The sequence below is a fragment of the Hyposmocoma kahamanoa genome, unplaced genomic scaffold (assembly GCF_003589595.1).
Source record: "Hyposmocoma kahamanoa isolate Upper Pololo Valley unplaced genomic scaffold, ASM358959v1 102, whole genome shotgun sequence".
NCBI lineage: Eukaryota > Metazoa > Arthropoda > Insecta > Lepidoptera > Cosmopterigidae > Hyposmocoma > Hyposmocoma kahamanoa.
The window spans coordinates 3,023,144-3,043,517 of record NW_020653337.1 but is presented as its reverse complement, the minus strand read 5'-3'; the positions used below and the strand labels follow the sequence as shown (position 1 = coordinate 3,043,517).

The 20,374-nt window shown below is 38.6% G+C and overlaps 1 protein-coding gene across 1 annotated transcript in view; it reads left to right on the top strand.

Annotated features, from left to right (window-relative positions):
* The window catches only part of LOC113232856 (zinc finger protein ush), a 182,542-nt gene extending 164,581 nt beyond the window's left edge, over positions 1-17,961 (top strand). The window contains exons 2-3 of the mRNA XM_026467715.1: positions 12,617-14,523; positions 14,721-17,961. Of these exons, the coding sequence (XP_026323500.1) occupies positions 12,617-14,523; positions 14,721-15,158 (2,345 nt within the window). The 3' untranslated portion in view covers positions 15,159-17,961. The remainder of the gene's footprint in view (positions 1-12,616; positions 14,524-14,720) is intronic.
* Positions 17,962-20,374: the final 2,413 nt, after the last annotated feature.

Below are 20,374 nucleotides of genomic sequence, written 5' to 3'. Positions count from 1 at the left end.
CAGTAAAATGTTGCGCAATTTTTTTTTTAATTTTAAGTTGCATTCTGTTTAATTAAAACCGTAGGTACAGTCCAAAGAACACTCTGGGCTTTGGATAGCTCTTATCGCGTGCAGCATAGAGTTGAATTTAAATCTTAAGTATCAAACTTAACGTGATACTTAAGATTTTATAACGTCGTTTTTGACGCTTTTAAAAAGTCAACAGTACGCTTTTCAACGACAACAGGGCTGTTTTTGAAAAGTCAACAGCGCCGTTTTGAAAAGTAAACAGCGCTGTTTTTTAAAAGTCAACAGCGCGTTTTTTAAAGCGTCAACAGCGCAGTTTTTTAAACGTCAACTAGCTTTTTTAGAGATGTCTTTTATCTGGCTGACATATGTACGAACGACCTATCTTCACGTTTCCAGACGCATTCGCTCCATAAATATGTGTCGTTATTAACATACAGCTTTCCTTTTTCTATCCTATAGTCACTACTTTATCTTTCACAACAAAACGCTCTCTTATTACATTGTTCTTCATTCCGCATCTATGGTTAAATAATTTGTTCAAAGTTTAAAATTCCAAGACCCAGCAAACTAAAATGGGAAAAGCGCTAAACACCCAATGTACTAAATATAATTACATGCTGCAAGCTCAAGCAAGCATACCGTCAGTTTTTACATGAAGAGTAGGTGCCATTGTATATTAAAGGCGACGAAAAGTATGGAACAAAAGATGTTGTTTAGAGCATGTTCACATGACGGGCGATTCTCGAGCGCAGAGCGCGTGTTGCCACTGTTTCAGTGCCATTCTTTACCCAATACTTTCTTCTTTTCGTCATTGTCATCTCCATCACAGAATATAAGAACAAGTTCTTTCCAAGCCTTTTGCCTTAAAATCTTATTCGTATAATCCTTACTTATCATATTCCATAGTGCAGGACGTTTCTCAACTTCTTCTATGAATAAATCCATACTAAAGTCTTCTGTACCTACCCATTTCAGCGTAAGCGCCGCGTTGAACGCTCGTCATGTGCAGATGCTCTTATGGTGTTACTATTTTAAAAATGACCCTGTGTATTTAAACATAGAAACTGCCTCCGTGGCCGAACGGTTACCATACCGGACTGCCACGCAGAGGTCCCCGGGTTCCATTCCCGGGCCGGGAGAAATATTTGTATGGCCTACATTTATTTTTCTCGTGAGTTTGGGTGTAATTTGTGGTTGTCTATGTGTGTGTCCATGGCACCCGCGACACAGGGTTTCCCTATTGCGGGGCTATGTTGAGTGTGTGCGTTATTATTATTATTATTATTTAAGAATTTCAAGTTTCCATTTTGTACAGTAGGTAATCAAAATGTTCATAGAACAACTTATAGTTATACGATTATGATTGTAAAGGCATAAACATCGCAACAAAAACGCAACTAGATAACATTTCCTCCGTTCAAGTCGGCATGACGAATATATCTTGGTGTCCCCGTGAGCGATAACAACACTTCGCCAGTTGGTCACTACATACAACTAGAGGTACTTATATATTATAACTTACAACGCTAAGTAGACAAACCAAGTTAAAATGATTATTTTTGTTTTATAATCAAGTGACGGTAATAACGAATTGAGCGACTGATGGTAAGCTACACGCAAATTACAATTGAAATCGTCATATTGATTAAACTCTACCGCTCATTCGTAAGGCAGATTCCCCTGAGAAGAATGAGCAAGAAAGTCTAGGGGTTGCTCTTAGTAAATATGCATTTGAATACATTTATGATTATATTTCATTTAAACATCTTATAAGTCGTCACTAAATAAGAGGCCAAATTTGACACTTGTCATCGTGACGTTATTAGGGATGTGGACTAGTCATATCGGTTATACGATTTATTTACGACGACATTATACGATTAATTAAATTTTTATTGAATTGATATTCAATTATTTTTTGTGAAATTACTCCACTAGTTTGTTATAATTATTAATCGAACAAAGATCGAACACTCAGAAAAAACACTCAGAAAAAATTCCTTCGATCCGGTCGGATTCGAACCGACGTCTTCTTGCATACCGTGCCAGACGCTATACCAACTATGCCACGGAACGAACCAACGGACCTCACGAATTTTTCTATGTGTCTTTGTACTTGGTCTTTCAACGACTTTTTAGTCGTAGCGCCATCTATGAGAAATCTATGACAGATTTATCACCCAGTTAGTACCTTTACAGCTACCAGTCCTGGCGAGAGATGTCGCTATTCACTGTATTAATGAAATTTTTATTGAATTGATATTCAATTATTTTTTGTGAAATTACTCCACTAGTTTGTTATAATTATTAATACAAAGATCGAACACTTAAAGACCAAGAAAAGACCAAGTACACGACGCAAACGAATCAGACCTGATCGAAGGAATTTTTTCTGAGTGTTTTTTCTGAGTGTTCGATCTTTGTATTAATAATTATCACATTATACGACTTTCAGGAGAAATCGATTCAAAATTTTAAAAGTTTGTGATTGTTTAGATTATTCTTCGGTTCAATGTTGTTCAGGGGGCCTAAAAGGCCAAATCGTCCATTTCTAATAAAAGCAATTCATTTACAGAATTCCTTGCAATTCCTCTTATTTTTATGAATTATATGTATTTCTTTTAATTTTGATTTCATAATATTCATAAATGGTTTACGTTTTTTTACAAGAATTATTTATAGTGTAAATAAGTATGTTCATCGATAAAACAACCACATAAAAAGAATTAAATTAATAAAGAATTAATTAAATAAAGAATAAATTACCAAGAAACCAAGGATTTCATAAATTTTGAATTCAAAAAGAAAAGGAAATACAAATCTGGCTATGAGTACGGGGCTCTTTTGAATTTGATAAATTATAAATTTATTTGCAACAGGTGTGCTCGGAGATGCACATATATACATAATTATTTAAAATGCACAATGTGATTTTTCAGTTTTGTCCATTATTGCAAAGCTCGAGTTAAACAGGTCGATTTGAAGTGAAACAATTTACGACACCCGTCAATTTTTAATATAGCGTAAATTGGAATGCTTTCTTTGTAAAATTAAAAATAAGATATTTAATTAATAACTATTGTAACTATACTGAAAAAATAGGGTGGTTTGCATCAATATTAGACATAACTGGTTGAAGACTGTACCACCTCAGTCAACCGTGACCATGGGACCTGTAAAGGGCCCGAAACGTCGGTTTGTTTGAAAAAACAAATATACGCGATTTAAATCCGGAAAAATAGTTTCATTTCCTATAATTGAAGTATAGTTAATATAATAACATCAATACTAGCTCATAAGTTAATTGTTACTAACACTATATGGAAGTGAATGGTAAATACCTATAGAACAGAAACTGGCTTACAATGCAGCATTTACTGCATCCTTCTATATCCGCTTGCTTGTTGTTCAGACATTCACCTTTCGTCATCACTGGTTACCATTTAAAAAAGCATCCAAAGAAGAATAAAGTATAGTAAGATGTTGATTAAAAATTTGTTCGTTTTTCTTCAAAAAAACAATACCAGCTCATTAAACCAATTCATTAACCCAGATTTGTCCAACTACAAGTACTTAATATGGCAACCCTTTACAAACGAGTGCGGTGCGTAATCGTCCGGCGGATCTCACGTATGATTGATGTAGAATGTGTGTTAATATTCATGAGGTGTTGCCACATGTTCGAAATTCCCGCTCATAGTGACGAAGTGTGGAGGTGGCAATTGCATAAAGACTAAACTGCATTAACACTTTTTTGTTCACTGTTACGCACGAAAGCACTAAGGCACACACTCTTCGAAACCCTAGCCTTGACTGATCAAATTCCTAAATTTATTTGTAGGAGGAAGTTTTCAATTTACTGTATTTTTTTGTGTGTATGTTACGCATTTGTGAACCGATTTTGATGGTTCTTTTTTGTTGAAAAGAGGGTACCCCATTATTGGTCCCATTTAAATATGAAGAAAATATTCCACCTCTAAGGGTGGCAAATTAGGGGATGAATCCGAATTCGCGCACTTTCCGGTTGAACCGATTTCAATAAAACTTGGTAAAGAGATGTCATTCCACGAACTTTTGAGGTCAGTATTTTTTTTATAATAATGTTATAATTATTATTGAACATCATCATCACCATTAACTTATTTATACATTCCACTGCCGGGCACGGGTCTAGGTTAGTAGTCCGTGACGCTGGCCCAATGCGCGTTGGAGAATTACAAGTTTTTCAACGGTTGTGAACCTTCGACGTGCAAGTTTCATCGCGATGTTTTCTTCAAATTAAAATTCCGAGAAAATCAGAGGTGCGAGTCCGGATTCGAACCCACGACTCTCTGCTTGAGAGGCGGTAGTTCAAACCATTAGGCCACTACGGCTTTTATAGAATATCACAATGTTTTTATTACCCTGATATTCATCTATTTCTTGAATAACTTTTTTCTAAAAAAACCTACCTCAGAAGTTCGTAGAATTACATCTGTTTGCCAAGTTTCATTAAAAACAGTTACCGGAAAGTACGCGAAACTGGTTTCAACCCCGTAGTTAGCCACTCTTAGAGGTGGAATATTTTCTTCTGATTTCAATGGGATCAACACTGAGGTGCCTTCTTTCCAACAAAAAAAAGAATCATCGAAATCGGTTCACAAATGCCGTAATCGTAGTAATGGCTTAACACACATACAAAAAAATGCAGTCGAATTGAGAACCTCCTCCTTTATTTGGTCCGACTGGACACGAACTCTCATCAGTTGCCTCAACGTTGCTACACCGTACAGTTGGATTTAAATAATTTGTTCGTTTTTTTATCAATGATTAGTATAACAACGCTGGAGTGTCTATGAAACTAAATTTCCGACAGCTGCCAGTTGTAACCCGTGTTAAACCTCTTTGATTTTTAGTCTTTTAATTACAAACATCCTGGCCATTGACTTACAAATAAATGGACGACGGGTCTAATACAAAAACCACGAAAAAAATGTCCCTAGTCAACCTATTTAAACGTAGTGATATGTAAAGGAATATGAAAAAGCTAAAACGTTGAATTTAAATTGTAATGTCATCGCAGTACTGTCTAATTTTGCTTGCTTCGCTGTCAGTCGAACAAACGAACACTAAAGCGTGAATGACGCTCTGTATAAGATTTTAACGCCTTATAAGTTCGGACACTTTTTAGCGCGGACCCGACGTCCATATAATTGTAAGTCAATGATCCTGGCCTATTTTATAAGTAATCTTTTGTATGATATGTTCGATATCCCATATTTGTTCTATGGTTTTTTCGGTCTGCTCACTTCATGTTGTCACTTCACCTCATTAAATTACCCGGACAAGATCTGCTGATGAATTTCCGCAACCTTCGGACGATGATCGACTCAACGATTATCGACTATGATTTACATGTTTAATTATTAATACTGTTAACTATTGTTGCACGCAATAAATAAAATTTATGTACGTGTCACTTTCTCGTGGATCTATACCAACAGAATGTACGGACGTGGCGAAAACTCGAATTTACGTGAATTGTAATCGTAGTGGTACTACGGCCTAAAACCCGCAATAATAACAATAAACTAGTTGAGGATGTTTACTAAAGGTATAGAAACATGATATTGCAATTAACGAAGCGACATCTCTTGTTAGCCCCTGGTAGCCGTAAACGTACCTTGAGTGAAGAAAAACTTTCATAAATGTCTCACAGATGTCGTTACGCCAAAAAAGCTGTTAAAACAAAAGACAAAGATCTGCAAGAAGCACACAGAGAAATTCTTAGTCTGCTGACACGTTCCATAGCTCAATTGCAAGAGCAATACTCCTCCTTATCATAACTAACGTAATCGTAATGTTTAACTAACTTGAGTTTTTTTTTTATAATATTTAGTGACGGGACGAACAAGTCGTGTGCCTGGTGGTAAACGACACGCCAGTCCGTAGCAGTTGCAGTGACACTCAGAGTTTTAAATCCCAAAGATCTGAGGGTCACTGCCACCGTGCCCGTTACCCTGAGACATAAATTAACAAGTCCCATGTACCTGTAATTTCACTAGCACCTTTGCCCTTCAAAATTAATTCAACGGGAGCATTACTCCTTGGCGGCAGAATTAGGTAAGGCACTTCCCTGGACGAACTCTTTCACAAGGAGCTCTACTGCTACTACATACAATTCAATAAATTATCAATGGTGTACATTGACCAAAATTTCATAATACCGCATCCAACCAACTTCTTCCCTTACGTATCGCCAAGAATAGTTTTAGTGCGTGTAATAGCTATTTATAATTAAAGAAAATTCATAGATGTAGAGATAAGCTCTAGGAAATTAAACAGTTTTCGGTAATGGCTTTGTTTGTTACCACAAACAATGTAAGGCTAAAGGACAAAGCTGACGTACTACGCAATTGAAATTACACTTACGGAATTTGGAGCAATACAGGCCGTTTCCTCATGTTCCTACTGGGTACTCCTACTGGTAGGAGCACGAGGACATATTTATCCTTATGCTCCTACTGGTAGGACCAATGAATGTACTGTCACCTATATTTATATGTAATTGATATTGTAGTACTTGTATATATGGTATCGATTCTCTAAGCATATCAGCCTCTTTACTGAAAGCTGTTAGCATTTTTCCAAATATTTTATAAACAATGAAACAAAAGTAATTTCACTTCTCATTTGCGCATATCTGTGATTTTACTGAAGACGGAATTGAATTCGATTTTAGATAAATAAATTAAAAATGTATGATAATGGAAAGCCTACACTTATAAAAAGGAAAAGTGGATCAATATTGTTACGCTATGAAATAAAGATCTTTTTGATTTTTTTATTTTGATATTTTTTTATTCTAGTTCAGTCTACTTATTACATACGACGTCAAGATAGAAGCATAAGGACATATTTGTCCTCATGCTCCTATTAGTAGGAGTACCTAGTAGGCGCATGAGGAAACGGCCGTAATAAAGCGATCTGTTTTAATTATTTTATGAACTTGAATGTAAACAAGTGGCGTACGATAGTCTCTGCCTGCCACAATGGGAGTCTCAGGTCTATAATAAAAAAAAATATATTTATAGAAGCTCTATTTGTACTCGAAAATGAAACTCGAAACACAAAAACCATACATTATTATCGAGTTCTTAGGTTTTCGCGATTGTTACACATAGGAAATGAAACTATTTTTCCAGATGTAAATCGTGTATATTTATTTTTTCAAACAAACCGACGTTTCGGGCCCTTTACAGGTCCCATGGTCACGGTTGACTGTGACCATGTCAAGTCAACCGTGACTTGACATGGCCACAGTCAACCGTGGAAAAATAGTTTCATTTCCTACATAGATTTTTATTTCTTCATTTTTGACATTGACTTCTCATTTTTCCGTCTTTTATGACAGTTATGAAAAACAACGTAAAACGCCTAAATTTGTATTAGCAAGACTTTTATGGAGAAACCAATGTTATTGCTATTCCGCAATCCTCTTTCTAAGACAACCACCAGGAGACCCAAGAATTCGAGATGTTGAGATGCATCTACAATCCATGCCTGACAACGATAGCTGATGATGTATGAACCAGCCACTCTTGCGCAGCCATATTAATCAACGCTAATCAGATGTATACCTCAGATGCAAATGTCACTCATGTATTTTGTTTGTTTTTTGTTCATATTGAAGTGTCACGGTCTAAATTACCTATTCTATATGTATAAAGCATGTATCAGAATCATAGATAAATCTCGTGATCTGAAACATCATCAATTATAAAACTTATCATATTATACATAGATAATAATTGATACAAATATCAAACACTCTAAAAGAAAAATTTCTTCGATCCGGCGAACTAACAACATCGCTAAACCGGTGCTACGGAACTAGTCAAAATAACTACAAAATAATGGAGTATAGCATTGACGTACAATTATATGGACGTCGGGTCCGCGCTAAAAAGTGTCCGCACTTGTAAGGCGCTAAAATCGTATACAGAGCGCGACACTCCGCTTTAGTCTTCATTTGTTCTACTGACAGCGCGATACTGCGATGACATTACAATTTAAATTTCGAATAGGTTGACTTGGGACATTTTTTTCGTGGTTTTTGTATTAGACCCGTCGTCCATTTATTTGTAAGTCAATGGAGTATAGTCACAAAGAATATTTGTATGCTATGGTTCTAAAAACATTACGATACTCAATAAAATAAATATTGTTTATACAATTGTTGACAACATTGTCCACTTATTTCATTCTAGTGCAAATCGCTATGCAATTAAAGGTTCATCTTAAAGTAGAGTAAGGCTAATAACAACTCATGGAGCGGTTTTCACGCCCGCCGCGGTTGCGGGACCGCGGCCTCCGAAGAATGTATGCAAAATTTAGTAGCACATTTCACGACGCGTTTTACGCCCGCAGCGGAGACAGTTGCTCGCGGCGGCCGCAAACCGCGCGGGACACGGTCACCCGCGCGCTTGCCGGGCGTCGCCCACGCACTCTGCGATCGGTTCGCGGGCGACGCGTTCCACGCGCGCAGGTTGGGTCTTTCCTTCCCACGCCATTTTGTGATTGATTTTCGATTTGGCAGCGCATGTCAATTTCTCAGGTTATGGATGTTGAAGTCGATCAATTCATTTCCTACCAGTTACCATTTTTCTTAAAAGTTTTGAATAAATACGGACATCCGAATAAAATTAAAGAATTTGTCTTCTTGTTTTTTTAACTCATTAATAAGAACAACGAATGATCCGTAACGATTTCATTCCGGAATCAGAGGATGCAAATCTTTTAGGCCAATTATTTTAATTCTTCGATGAAGTAAGTATAACACGATAGCTCGTTTTTGATGTGAGTCCATGGCGACGCCTGAGATTTAACTGACGATCTCAATCGATCGTAAATAACCGCGCTTCTTGCGATCCTCTACCGCCAAGTTTGCGGGCCGTTCCGCAACCGCGGCGGTTACGTGACCGCATAAACCTGCAGTTTCGTAAGTTGAAATAAAACAGCTGTCCCGCAAACGCTGCGGGCGCGGGCCAAAACCGCTTCGTGAGTTCTGTCTCTTATAAGGTTGATATTCGATTAAGGTTACACTGTAGCATTCAATATAACAGTGACGAGGCGTCCATATAACTCGATTTTCACAGGCTTGCCTAAAATTTTCCACGTACTATCAAATACATTTTGTGGTAAATTTAATGTGTAGAATAAGTTAACCAGTGAAATGAATTATACTGGAACCTGGTGTGCAAAGTATATAAAAGAAGACCACCTCCACCTCAGTCACCTAAAAACATGTTTTGATTTAATAATGCCATCTAATTCGTTAAACGCTGAGCGTATTTTGTTTAAATCAGGAAAAGGTTGATAAAATTCAATATCCTGATAAAAATACGTTTATATCGAGTTCTTAGATTTTTGCGATAATTACACATAGGAAATGAAACTGTTTTTCCGGACTTAAATCGCGTATATTTGTTTTTTCGAACAAACCGACGTTTCGGGCCCTTTACAAGTCCGATGGTCACGGTTGACTGAGGTGGTATAGTCATCACGCAAACCGCTCTATTTTTTCACTATATTTACAAAAGTTATTAATTAAATACCTTATTTTTAATTTTACAAAGAAACATTCTAGGCTTTGATTCTAGTAAAATAGCTCTTTACAATTATTTTTATTGTCATGACAGATCGTGGAAAGTAACCTAGATCTTGAAAAAAAAAATTTTTATCGGAAATCGGTTCTCAAACTTCAAAAATTGTTAAAGTAAAAGGTTGATTTCTAACATGTCTGCCTTCAAATACGAAGTTACAACAAAAAAGTATCACCCGGATCATATCTAATTCGTCAAAACATAATGTATTCAATGAAATCTTTTTGTCTCACTTTGTTATCGGACGATCTCAAGGTGTATTGGTTACTTGTTTGACATTTGTGGAGCCACTACCATTTGCTCGCGACTGATTTTGTTTCACATTGTGTGTTTTTTGTAAATTTGTTTACTTTGGTGCCTAATGATTTAGTTTTCGAAATTTATGTGCGAAAATTAATTTGAATTTTACCATGAGCTTTTCGGAGAAGGAAAACATTATGATGAAACCTGCACGTCGAAGAAGGTTCACAACCCTCGGAGAACTTGTGAAGCCCCGAACCCGCATTGAACTAGTATAGAATATAGGCCATGGCCTATATTCTCGCCTGAAAGGGGATCCGTGCCCGTCAGTAGGAGGTATAAATGGGTTGACGTTGATATTGGATATTTTACATAGACAACTGTAGACATAAAATAATAATGAAACATTTAAGCTTATAAGTTAAGTGCCTGATATAAGATGAAATATTTAAAAAATAGTAAATAACGCAGACACTCATAGGTCCGTATTCTAGAACTCTATTCAATGCTCAAGTCAGGATTGCACTGGCAACACAAGCACTGGAAATACGACTCTAATGGCAGGGACTTGAGTATGATTTCGAGTGCTGTAAACCATACTCAAATCCTGACTTGAGCATTGAGTAAAGTTCTAGAATACGACCCATAGCCCCGCACTGGGAACACCACAAATTATACCCAAACTCACGAGAGAAATAAATGTAGGCCATGCAAATATTTCTCCCGGCCCGGTAATCGAACCCGGGACCTCTGCGTGGCAGACCAGAATGAAACAATCGGAAATTATACGCATTTATGAATACATATTTAGTTTATATAATACTCGTAATTTAAATTAAGAAATTTAAAAGGAATGATAAAGTAGTTGCAAAATTAAATGAACTCAATTTATATGAAAAATTACAGACTTCATAAACAGTCTTAAAAGTTTAATAATATAAAAAAATCACTTGGGTTACCATTTGGTCCATTTGATGGACGAAATAGTAACCCAAGTTTCCATTTTATGATTCAGGACAATGTAGTAATTATTTTATTCAAAAATTCTACGTGTTCCATCCACAGAGTTCCCCTATTGCAAGGTGTTACGCTAATTTCACACATCTACAGCCCACGATTTTAACGATGTCGTCCATATCTATTGATTGGTGTTTGACAATCACTTCGCGATACTGAGAGAAGCACCTGGTAGTAGTCCAAAATCAAATTTACTGGTCGTCCTCAAATCACAGACCAGTAGTAATGGCACCCATACCTAGGTGATCGCTCACCGGCGTCACAGTCACAGATGCGTATCAGACGATTGTGACGCGCCCGATGCACGACTATTTTAATTGGCCCCCGATCTCCAATCTGATAACCTTCCTACAAGATGGCCGCCTTTTTTTTTCACTGCATCAAGCACGTGTTTGACGCTTGTCCGCCGCGTTATTGATTCGACCGATGGCATTTTAATAGCTACGCTAATTGAATACATTGAATTGCCAGTCGGCCTCGGAGTTCCATGTTTACATAGCAAGCTTATAAGGATAATTATTGCCAACACATGTCGGCGTTTACGGTAGCGCAGGGAAACAGTTTCCTTTGTATCGTAATGTCAAGATTCTAACATGCGGGTGGGTACACGCTTTAAACAAAAGCACTGTATTTCACAGTGTGCCGCGACTCGCGACATGGCACCCAGACTCATTTGATATGTTCATAAAAACAAAGGTGCAATGCAGATGTATATCATTTAACGAATCGAAGCTCAGTTTCGCGAACACCGCATAAATGACACCAAGTCACGCCATCTATCTGATCGTGCCCGACAGTCGCAGCCAACAATCACGGACTTATAACTTATTTAGCGGTCAACGCCAACACTAGCAGCTAACGAAGCCGGATAAAGCGCCGAGTATGACGGTCGCATTAAGCCGCAGATAAACCGCATTAGCCTGACCAATCGCACGTCACCGCTCAATCGTAACGACCAATCGGTCCAACCGCGGACTAGGATAGCGTGACCCGAACGCAATCCGATTTAAAGTGCATTCGTTACCGCGAGATGGCGGTCTGTGCCAGCGCACCAATCGTCGCGTCCATCTCCCTGTCGTGCCCATATAATGATCTTCACAGGGGTAGGAGAATGAAGTTGAGCCTCTCATTAATTGGCGTTTTGAGTCGAGATCGTTGCGCGAAAGATAGGTTAATTCCTCGCTCGCTCGAGATCGTTGTCGCTCAAAAAGGAAGGTGAGCGAGCGTTTTCTGGAAATCAGATCCAATTACAAGAGGGCCCGTTAAGGTTTTGTTCTGTTTGGCCGCGGGCGCTCGCGATGTTGATGGACGACTATTGTTCCGCCGGGTATTGACTGAGCGATCGGCCAGTCCGGCAATTTATGCGAAGCTAATCTCACTTGCATTTCTCACATTTGTTAAAGTTAAAAGTGGAAGCGAATCTTGCCCCACCCACACGGTGACATTTACATAGTGCAAGCACGTCTCAATTAGGAGCGCTAATGTATGCCTCGACTCGCGCAGCTGGATCTGAGTGACGTCGACAGATATCGCGGAAACGTGACGAGTGACGACTATCGCGTCCGTCCGCTGCGACTAGCCATCGTCGCTATTAACAGCACTAATAGGGACTGATATTCGACATCCCTCGTTCCTTTACCACCGTCCCATTAGTTACTCCAATTTTCAGGATAAAGTTATTAACAATTCGTTTTTATCAATTTCAGGTGAGGACGAGGAATGGGGAAACGAGAACGAGGCGATGCCGGGAGAACCACGCACGCCGAGCTCAGGAGGCGAGCGACCTGCGTCCAGTGGCGGTGCGTCACCAGTGTCTGCTGCCTCTGCCACATCGCCAGCCGCGTCACCACCGCGCCTGCGCCTAAACGCTAGCCTGGCGACGGACCCGGCATTAGCGCCACAAGCCACTACGCTCAAGCATGAACCGCCTTCACCGTCGCCCCCGCCGGCACCTCCTACACAGCAAACAGCTAGAGATTACCTCGCGTTAACGGCGGCGGCATTTCCGGGTCTATTCAACGCCGCACCTACAGGATATATGTGCAAGCCATGCGGTATTAGATATTCTTCTCTCAGCACACTCCAAGCACATCAAGAACACTATTGTTCAAATCGACGACCTAAGACAGCAGATGGAGAAACGCCTGCCGATCCAGCTGTAGACGAATCTAGTAGCGAGGCAAAAACGCCGCGTCCGCCCGGCAAGCAGTATGCCTGCACTTACTGTTCCTACAGCGCTGACAAGAAAGTCAGCTTAAATCGTCATATGCGAATGCATTCATCGTCACCTATTAGCAGCGGAACTCCAGCGCCCACGCCTACGTCCAATGGCGAAGCTACTGAAGGCCCCCCCGCGCCAGATCGCTATTGCGCCGATTGTGATATTCGTTTCAATTCAATCAAAACGTTTCGAGCGCACAAAACACATTACTGCAACACAAGACAAGTCGTGAAACAAGCCCTGGCTGCTGCTAGAGGAGGTTCAGCTACCTCAGGGTCCGCTCCACCTTCTCCAGGTGCCACTCCTCCAGCACAGAATCAATACGCACTAGCTCTACCGACGAATCCAATTCTCATTGTTCCATACTCATTACTGAGAAGCGCAAGTACACTCCCGGGAACCACATTGCCGGATCCTGACACGCCATGCTTTTTGTTACCCAATGGAACGTTCCAACCCTTAAGTAGAGCAATTCCGAATTTAAATGCCGATGGAAAAGAACCAGAGGTTTTAAAATCAGCCAATCGACCCCGAGAGCCTTCTAGAGACGGTGCTACACCGCTTGATTTGAGCGTGCGAAGATCACCAGAGTCAGTAACGATCGACGATCATGAGAAAGAAAACAGAATAAGATCCGCTACTCCAGAGCAAATTGTTTGTGCTCCATCTTTGCCAGGATCCCCAGGCACTCTATCACCATCACCGAGACGGTCTTCATCTCCCAGTGGTGAGAGCTCCCCAAAACGTAGACGTCGCAATTCTAGAGGACCAACTCCAAAACCACCAAGCATTCCATCGCCACCAGAAGAAAAGTTTACTCCGATAGTACCGGCTACAATATTGCAACCCGCTTTAGCATTGCGCCTTGCGTCAGAGTTGCCTGTCACCACGGCATCGCCTCAAGTGCTAGTCAAACAGGGTGTGTCAAAGTGCAAAGAGTGCAATATCGTGTTCTGCAAATACGAGAACTATCGAATCCATAAACGTCACTATTGTTCGGCTGGCGGTGGGGAAGAAAGAGCGAGTCCTGCACCTCCAGAGCCTGGTCCTCCTCCACAATACCGTCAACTGATCTGCATGGCGTGTGGAATACATTTCAGTTCTCTCGACAACTTGACGACTCATCAGTCTTACTATTGCACTAAAAGAGAGACTAGGTCTCCTCGTAGTGTACCTGAAATTCCGCGCCCAGCGTCAGGTTCTGAAGGGGGATGGAAATGTCCTTGCTGTGAAGTGGTATCGCCGACTGCGGCAGCTGCACAGCGCCACATGGAGGCTCACTCCGGGGTAAAAGCATTTCGATGCACTATCTGCCGGTACAGAGGAAACACACTGAGAGGGATGCGTACTCACATCCGCATGCACTTCCCCAAAAAGCCTGCAGATCTACAGGTGAGTATTTAAGTACAAAACCGTACTAACTAAAAGTTTCTGAACTTTAAATTATTGCTAAGATATCTATAATATCCCTAAAAATAAGAAATCAGAAAAAAATATCAGAAAAGAATACTTTCAGTGATCTGGTAACACCAAAAATCCCCTATAAACATAAAACAGTAGCTTTTCAATTTTTTTCTCGTTCACTTCAGGAAGAGAGCTTCATCGCGTGCGTGCTCGAAGAGGACAACAGGGAAGCCACTTCTCCAAGCCCCGCTGCCGCGGGAGACCGCGTCCACCGCTGCTCTCACTGCGCTTATACCTCGACCTACCGCGGTAACGTCGTGAGACACGCAAGGCTGGTCCACGCTACTGAAGAACCGGAGTCCGAGGAAACATCCCCTGTGGCTGCAGCCCCAGCCTTACCAACCGTCCCAACGGTTGATATTAAAAAGGAACCAGAAACTGAAGTGGAAGAAACACCGAATTACTGCAAATCGTGCGACATCTCATTTAAATACGTTAACACTTACAAGGCTCATAAGCAGTTTTACTGCACTGCTAACAACCAAGAAGCAGCGGCGAATAATAATGTGCCTAACGTTCCTGCACCTCCCCCTGCAAGAGTCAACGATGCACCAGTTGGGTGAAATTTCCATTTATGGATAGACCTTTTAAGTTTACATGCTCCATTTTACTACCAACTGAATAATGGAGAACTTAAAGCCGATATTAAAAAGCAAGCACGAGCATGACATATACCTAACTAGCACGGCATAACACATGCTTCAGCTTAAAGGGCATTTTCTTCTTATTATTAATTAGTACAGTAAGAATGTATCTCGTTCGGATTTATAATCAAATAATGTGCAATAAAAATTTATATTAAAAACGATATTCAATTAATCATGTACTGCATATCAAAGCCAAAATCGAAATTTAGAACTCAACGGTTCGAATGAATGATTGAATGAATGGAAAACCTTGGCTAATGTACATAAGCCCTCATTTTAGAATAGGATTTTGTTACAAAACTTGTTACTGTATAAAAACTAGTTAGAAAAGTTGAAAACCTCTTCGTCTTCGTATTAGTATACGTTAAAATTTACCAAATTGTAAATATTTGTAAAGATATTATTACTCTGTAACTAAATTTTATTACCATTTGTTCTAAGTGATTGTTCTTTCTTTGTTGTTAATTTTTGTTTAATATTAATTAATTATTAGAAAATTTAAAGTACTATTATGCATTTGAATGCTCATTCCGTGATGTTTTTTTTACCTGCCAGTGGTTTCTCAACATAAAACTAAAAACTGTATCCCATCTGGGCTAAAAATAGAATTAACGTTTACAAAGCAGGTATTGTGATACGAGTATATTGCCTGCATAGACCTAATTTTCGCGATTCTAAGGCAAAATTTGTACAAATGTGAAGCAGTAAACTTGTTGTGAAATTTAGCTTACGTAAATATCAATAAATGGAATTCCACTACAAAGAATTCTATTACAAGAAAAAGACTTTCAAATCGTAAATAACGTATGACAGCAAATAGCCAGAACTTCTTAGCGTTTGCACATCTGTACAAATTGTAACCTTAACCTGTAACCTTACCTATAATTAAGCACTTAATTTCACAGTCTTAGTACATTTCGTTATTTTTAAAACTTAATCTTCCTGATAAAAGGTAATTTTGCAATGCATTTCAAATATGTAAAGATATTAAGGCTTCGATCACACCCTACGTTAATCGCCATTTATTCATTCAAAATATAAGAAATTGAACGAATGGTTTACCTAGCGCAGACTAAAGTCTAAAACATTTCGTCACTAGAGAACAAATCGGGTAATATAAAAGCTATCAAAAATATCCCGGATTGGATACTTTTTAGACAGCAGTACCTAACGCGCCCTCTAGCGAGCGTTTTGATTTTAGTCCCTGCGGTTTGGTCTAAGCTGAAAATATGTAAGATTCCAGCAAAATACCATGTTTTGTCTATGCCAAAGCATCGCTAGAGTTATGTAATTTGCATTTATAGGTATCTCACTAATTATAGTTATAGTATTAAGTGAATACAAGACTTGTTCCGTAGATATTACTATGTATCGTGTATTCGTGTTTGTCAGGGAATGAGTCTCGAATTTCCGCGTTGAAATAATGCAGGTATAAAGTTGATGTTCCGACTTATGACGTCATATATTCGTACAATCTTCGACAAAACAAATCATTGATTCAATGTGATTATTGTAGTCTAAGACATGTATTGTTTGTTTAAACTAAACTCTTATAAAATATTATCACGTTTACGATTGAACGAATGGTTTTTCCTTTCGTATTACTGTAAAGGTGCCCTTATCTAAAGAGTATCTTTAAAATTTTTGTCGGCGATTGTACATGAAATAATAGAACGACGTAATTGATCATGACATAATTATAGAAGTACAGTAACGTAAAAAAGTATCTGATATGTCGTGCCATATTCTGTGTTCTTGAAGTAAAGTCTTGTAGCGACATCTCGAATAAAATATCATTGAATTAACGTACTATAAATGTATCTAACCATTGCGTTTGTCGTTTTGGGTGACTTTAGTGTATCTTCTTTATAAATTTAACTGCTGCCATAGTACAAGTAGCTATTATATCAATTCTTAATCCGGTTTGAATGACAATAGACCTAGCGGTCTACAAATCGTAGCCGTATATAAATCCGTCTAAGTGGAGAGAAGTATTTTATGAGGTTATTCATTAAACTAAGGGTCTCTCATTATAATAACAAAATATTACTTATTTGTAAGTCAAAAGCACTTGAAGTGGTGCCATTTTAAGCCGGGTACAAACTAGCGAGCTGCAACCGTAACCGTTGCATGTTATGTTACCAAAAATCATAGTGTGTACGTATTTTGCGAGCTTGCCGCGAACGAAACACGTGCAGGTCGCAATGAACCGACGATAACCAGGTAGTCATTCTAAGGAGTGAAGCGTTTCACGCGTACACACTAGAACTAGGGCTCGCTCGAGGTTACGCGATAAATGCCTACCGCTGAGGGTATCGCCGACAGTGCAAGCGCTCAAACATATCTTTTATTCACATTACAATCCTTGTACAACCTCAGCATTCGATTCCGTATGACTGTACACGGCGGGCAACGTTATTTTCACCTCTGAGCGCATGCTTAACCTAAGCAGCAAACCATTTTCTTCGTAGTGACCGCCTGGTCTCATTAGCCATATTTAGTAGGCTATTATACTAACTATTAGGTAATCTGTGCTAGAACCTCGTTATTATCTGTCACGTTGCGTTACAACTGGCTAATGAGTAACCGGCTTTAGGGTGCGCGGACCCCTACGCGGACGCAAGCGAAGTAAATGGGCTACTGCTTCCCAAAATCATTTACAATTGCACCATTTGCACCCGAATTTCCAAACACTAGGGAAAAAATCGGGTTTTTCAATAAGGACATAACAGTTTTGTATTTCAATAAAACGCATAATAATTGCGATATCGAGCTGAAACTTATTCGAGGTGTAATCACATGTTACATTTAAGAATGGAATTCGATCTCGTTCATATGACCACCGCGAGCACGTTTGCAGTTAGCCAAACAATCGATCTATATAAGAGGAAGTTCGATAATTGTGTAGTCTCGCAAAATGGTCCGGTCGTATGGTCACCTCGCTCATGCAATCTAATGCCGTTGGAATACTTTTTACTGGATTACGTTTAATCATTGGTTTATGTCAACAAGGCAACAACTCAAATCAATAACGCGAAATTGCCAACATTTCGTCCGATATGTGAGGAAAAGTGGTACAAAATTGGTTCCAAAGAATTGAACGCTGCAATGCTTGCGGTGGTCATATGAACGAGATCGAATTCCATTCTTAAATGTACATATGTACTGCGCCTGGAATAAATTGCAGCTAAATAATTCCATTATTCTGTGTTTTATTGAAATACAAAATTGTTATATCTCTATTGAAAAACCCTATGAATAACTGAAGTATTCCATTTTGATCTCTTGCCTAATAAAGGGCGCTAAGGTATTCATTGCACCAGGGACCCTGACGTGAAGCTTGACATTTGGGACTTAAATCAGGCAATGCAATAATCAACTTGCTATTACGTACAATTTTTTTAAAAATACAAGAAACCAAGTCTTGTACACATTGCAAGTTTATTTGGGATACAGAAATCGTGACACCATATTAATTTTTGACCTCAAAGTTGGTGTTCTATACAGGCTCTTTAAAGGTTGAACCCCATTGTCAGCTCTGCATTTTTACTTATCATCTTTTATTGCAGTATAGGTTTGATGCTGTAGCGTGCTGATGAAACTCCATATTGTAGTTTTAATGACAATATTTTCTTCATTGAATTCAATAGAATCATCTTTATAAGAAACTGAGGCGATCAGCATTTACAAAAAAATTGTCAATGTTATTCATTTCTACGCTTGAACAAAAAATGTATTATGACAAAATTGTTTTCCCTAAAAAAAACGTAATAGTTCCTGAAACAGTTTCCCTGTATGTCCTATTATACGGTTTCGGATTACCCTATACTGTCCCGATTACAAAAAACACACTGTTCATGGCTATATTTATTTAGACGAAGGCTAAAAAAACGGGTGAAATTACATCACATGGGACTTCTCAAGTAATGTCTGAGGATGACAGTGGCAGTTACCACCAAGTGTCGATTACCACCAAGCGCACGACTTGTTATATGTGGTTAATATGAACAATGTTATAATAAATTCAACCTTTTTTTAGAGTTCTTCTAAATATGTCCATGAAATTTAGGTACTTCCATTAGTGTAGTAGAGAACGACATAAAACCACGCGTCTAATATGGCAGCGATGCTAAACTGTACTGATAAATGGGCTTCAACCCTATAATGCCGCGACATAACGAGTGATAAAATCTAATTTTTGTAAGTTTAAACAGTTCCTCGGTGTTTTGCATCTTTGCACCAAAGTTACCCAATAACTGACAAAACATGTAAATGCAACCATGTTTGATGTTGACGCCGATCCACGTGATAACTGTGTTAAATCAGTACGTAGGATGATATTGTAAAAATACGCCAGACAATAAATTATTTATCACATATTAAATGTTGTGTCTTTTATTTAATAATAATAATGTGCCAACCATCCAAACCAAATTACCTGATCTGAAACTAGAAAATTCCTTGTACTATATTTTTTTTATTTACTTATAATAATAATAATTTATTTTGGTTACAAAATATTTGTTACAGAATCAGGTCTTAGTCAATAGAGGACAAGATCTGTTGGAGACTGGAATCTAAACTAGATCAAGAGATCTGTGTCTCAGGCTTCCAGGCTCCCCAACTCGACCGTTGCTATTAAGTTTACACCAATTTTGCCAGAGATGTTAATAAAAATATATAAAACTATTTTAATTAAACTATATTTCAAAAAGGCATCAAAGAGCAAGTGTATAGAATCGTGCGTGTGTAGGCGTGTATGTGTGTAAGCGTGTTCTGAATTTATTTGTAGGCAATTGAATTCACTCCGAGGTACATACTACCCAGAGCACCCAAACGAGAACCCATTTAAAAAAGGTAATTTCTGAAATTCCTGGAAATCGAACACAGGACCTCCTCATCCAGAGCCGACAGAACAAACCCTTGGGCCACTGAAGTCGTAAAAAAAGCACTTTTTTGCTTTGAAGTGAAAACCTATATAAGTAATTCACATGCTAACTACAACATTAATGTGTCAACTATAATTATTTTACAACACATTTATTGTTCGTCCTGAAAAATGTGGTGTTTCTAAAACGTTATATCCTTTATTTATATACATATATAACGTAGTAATATACATATATGTATAT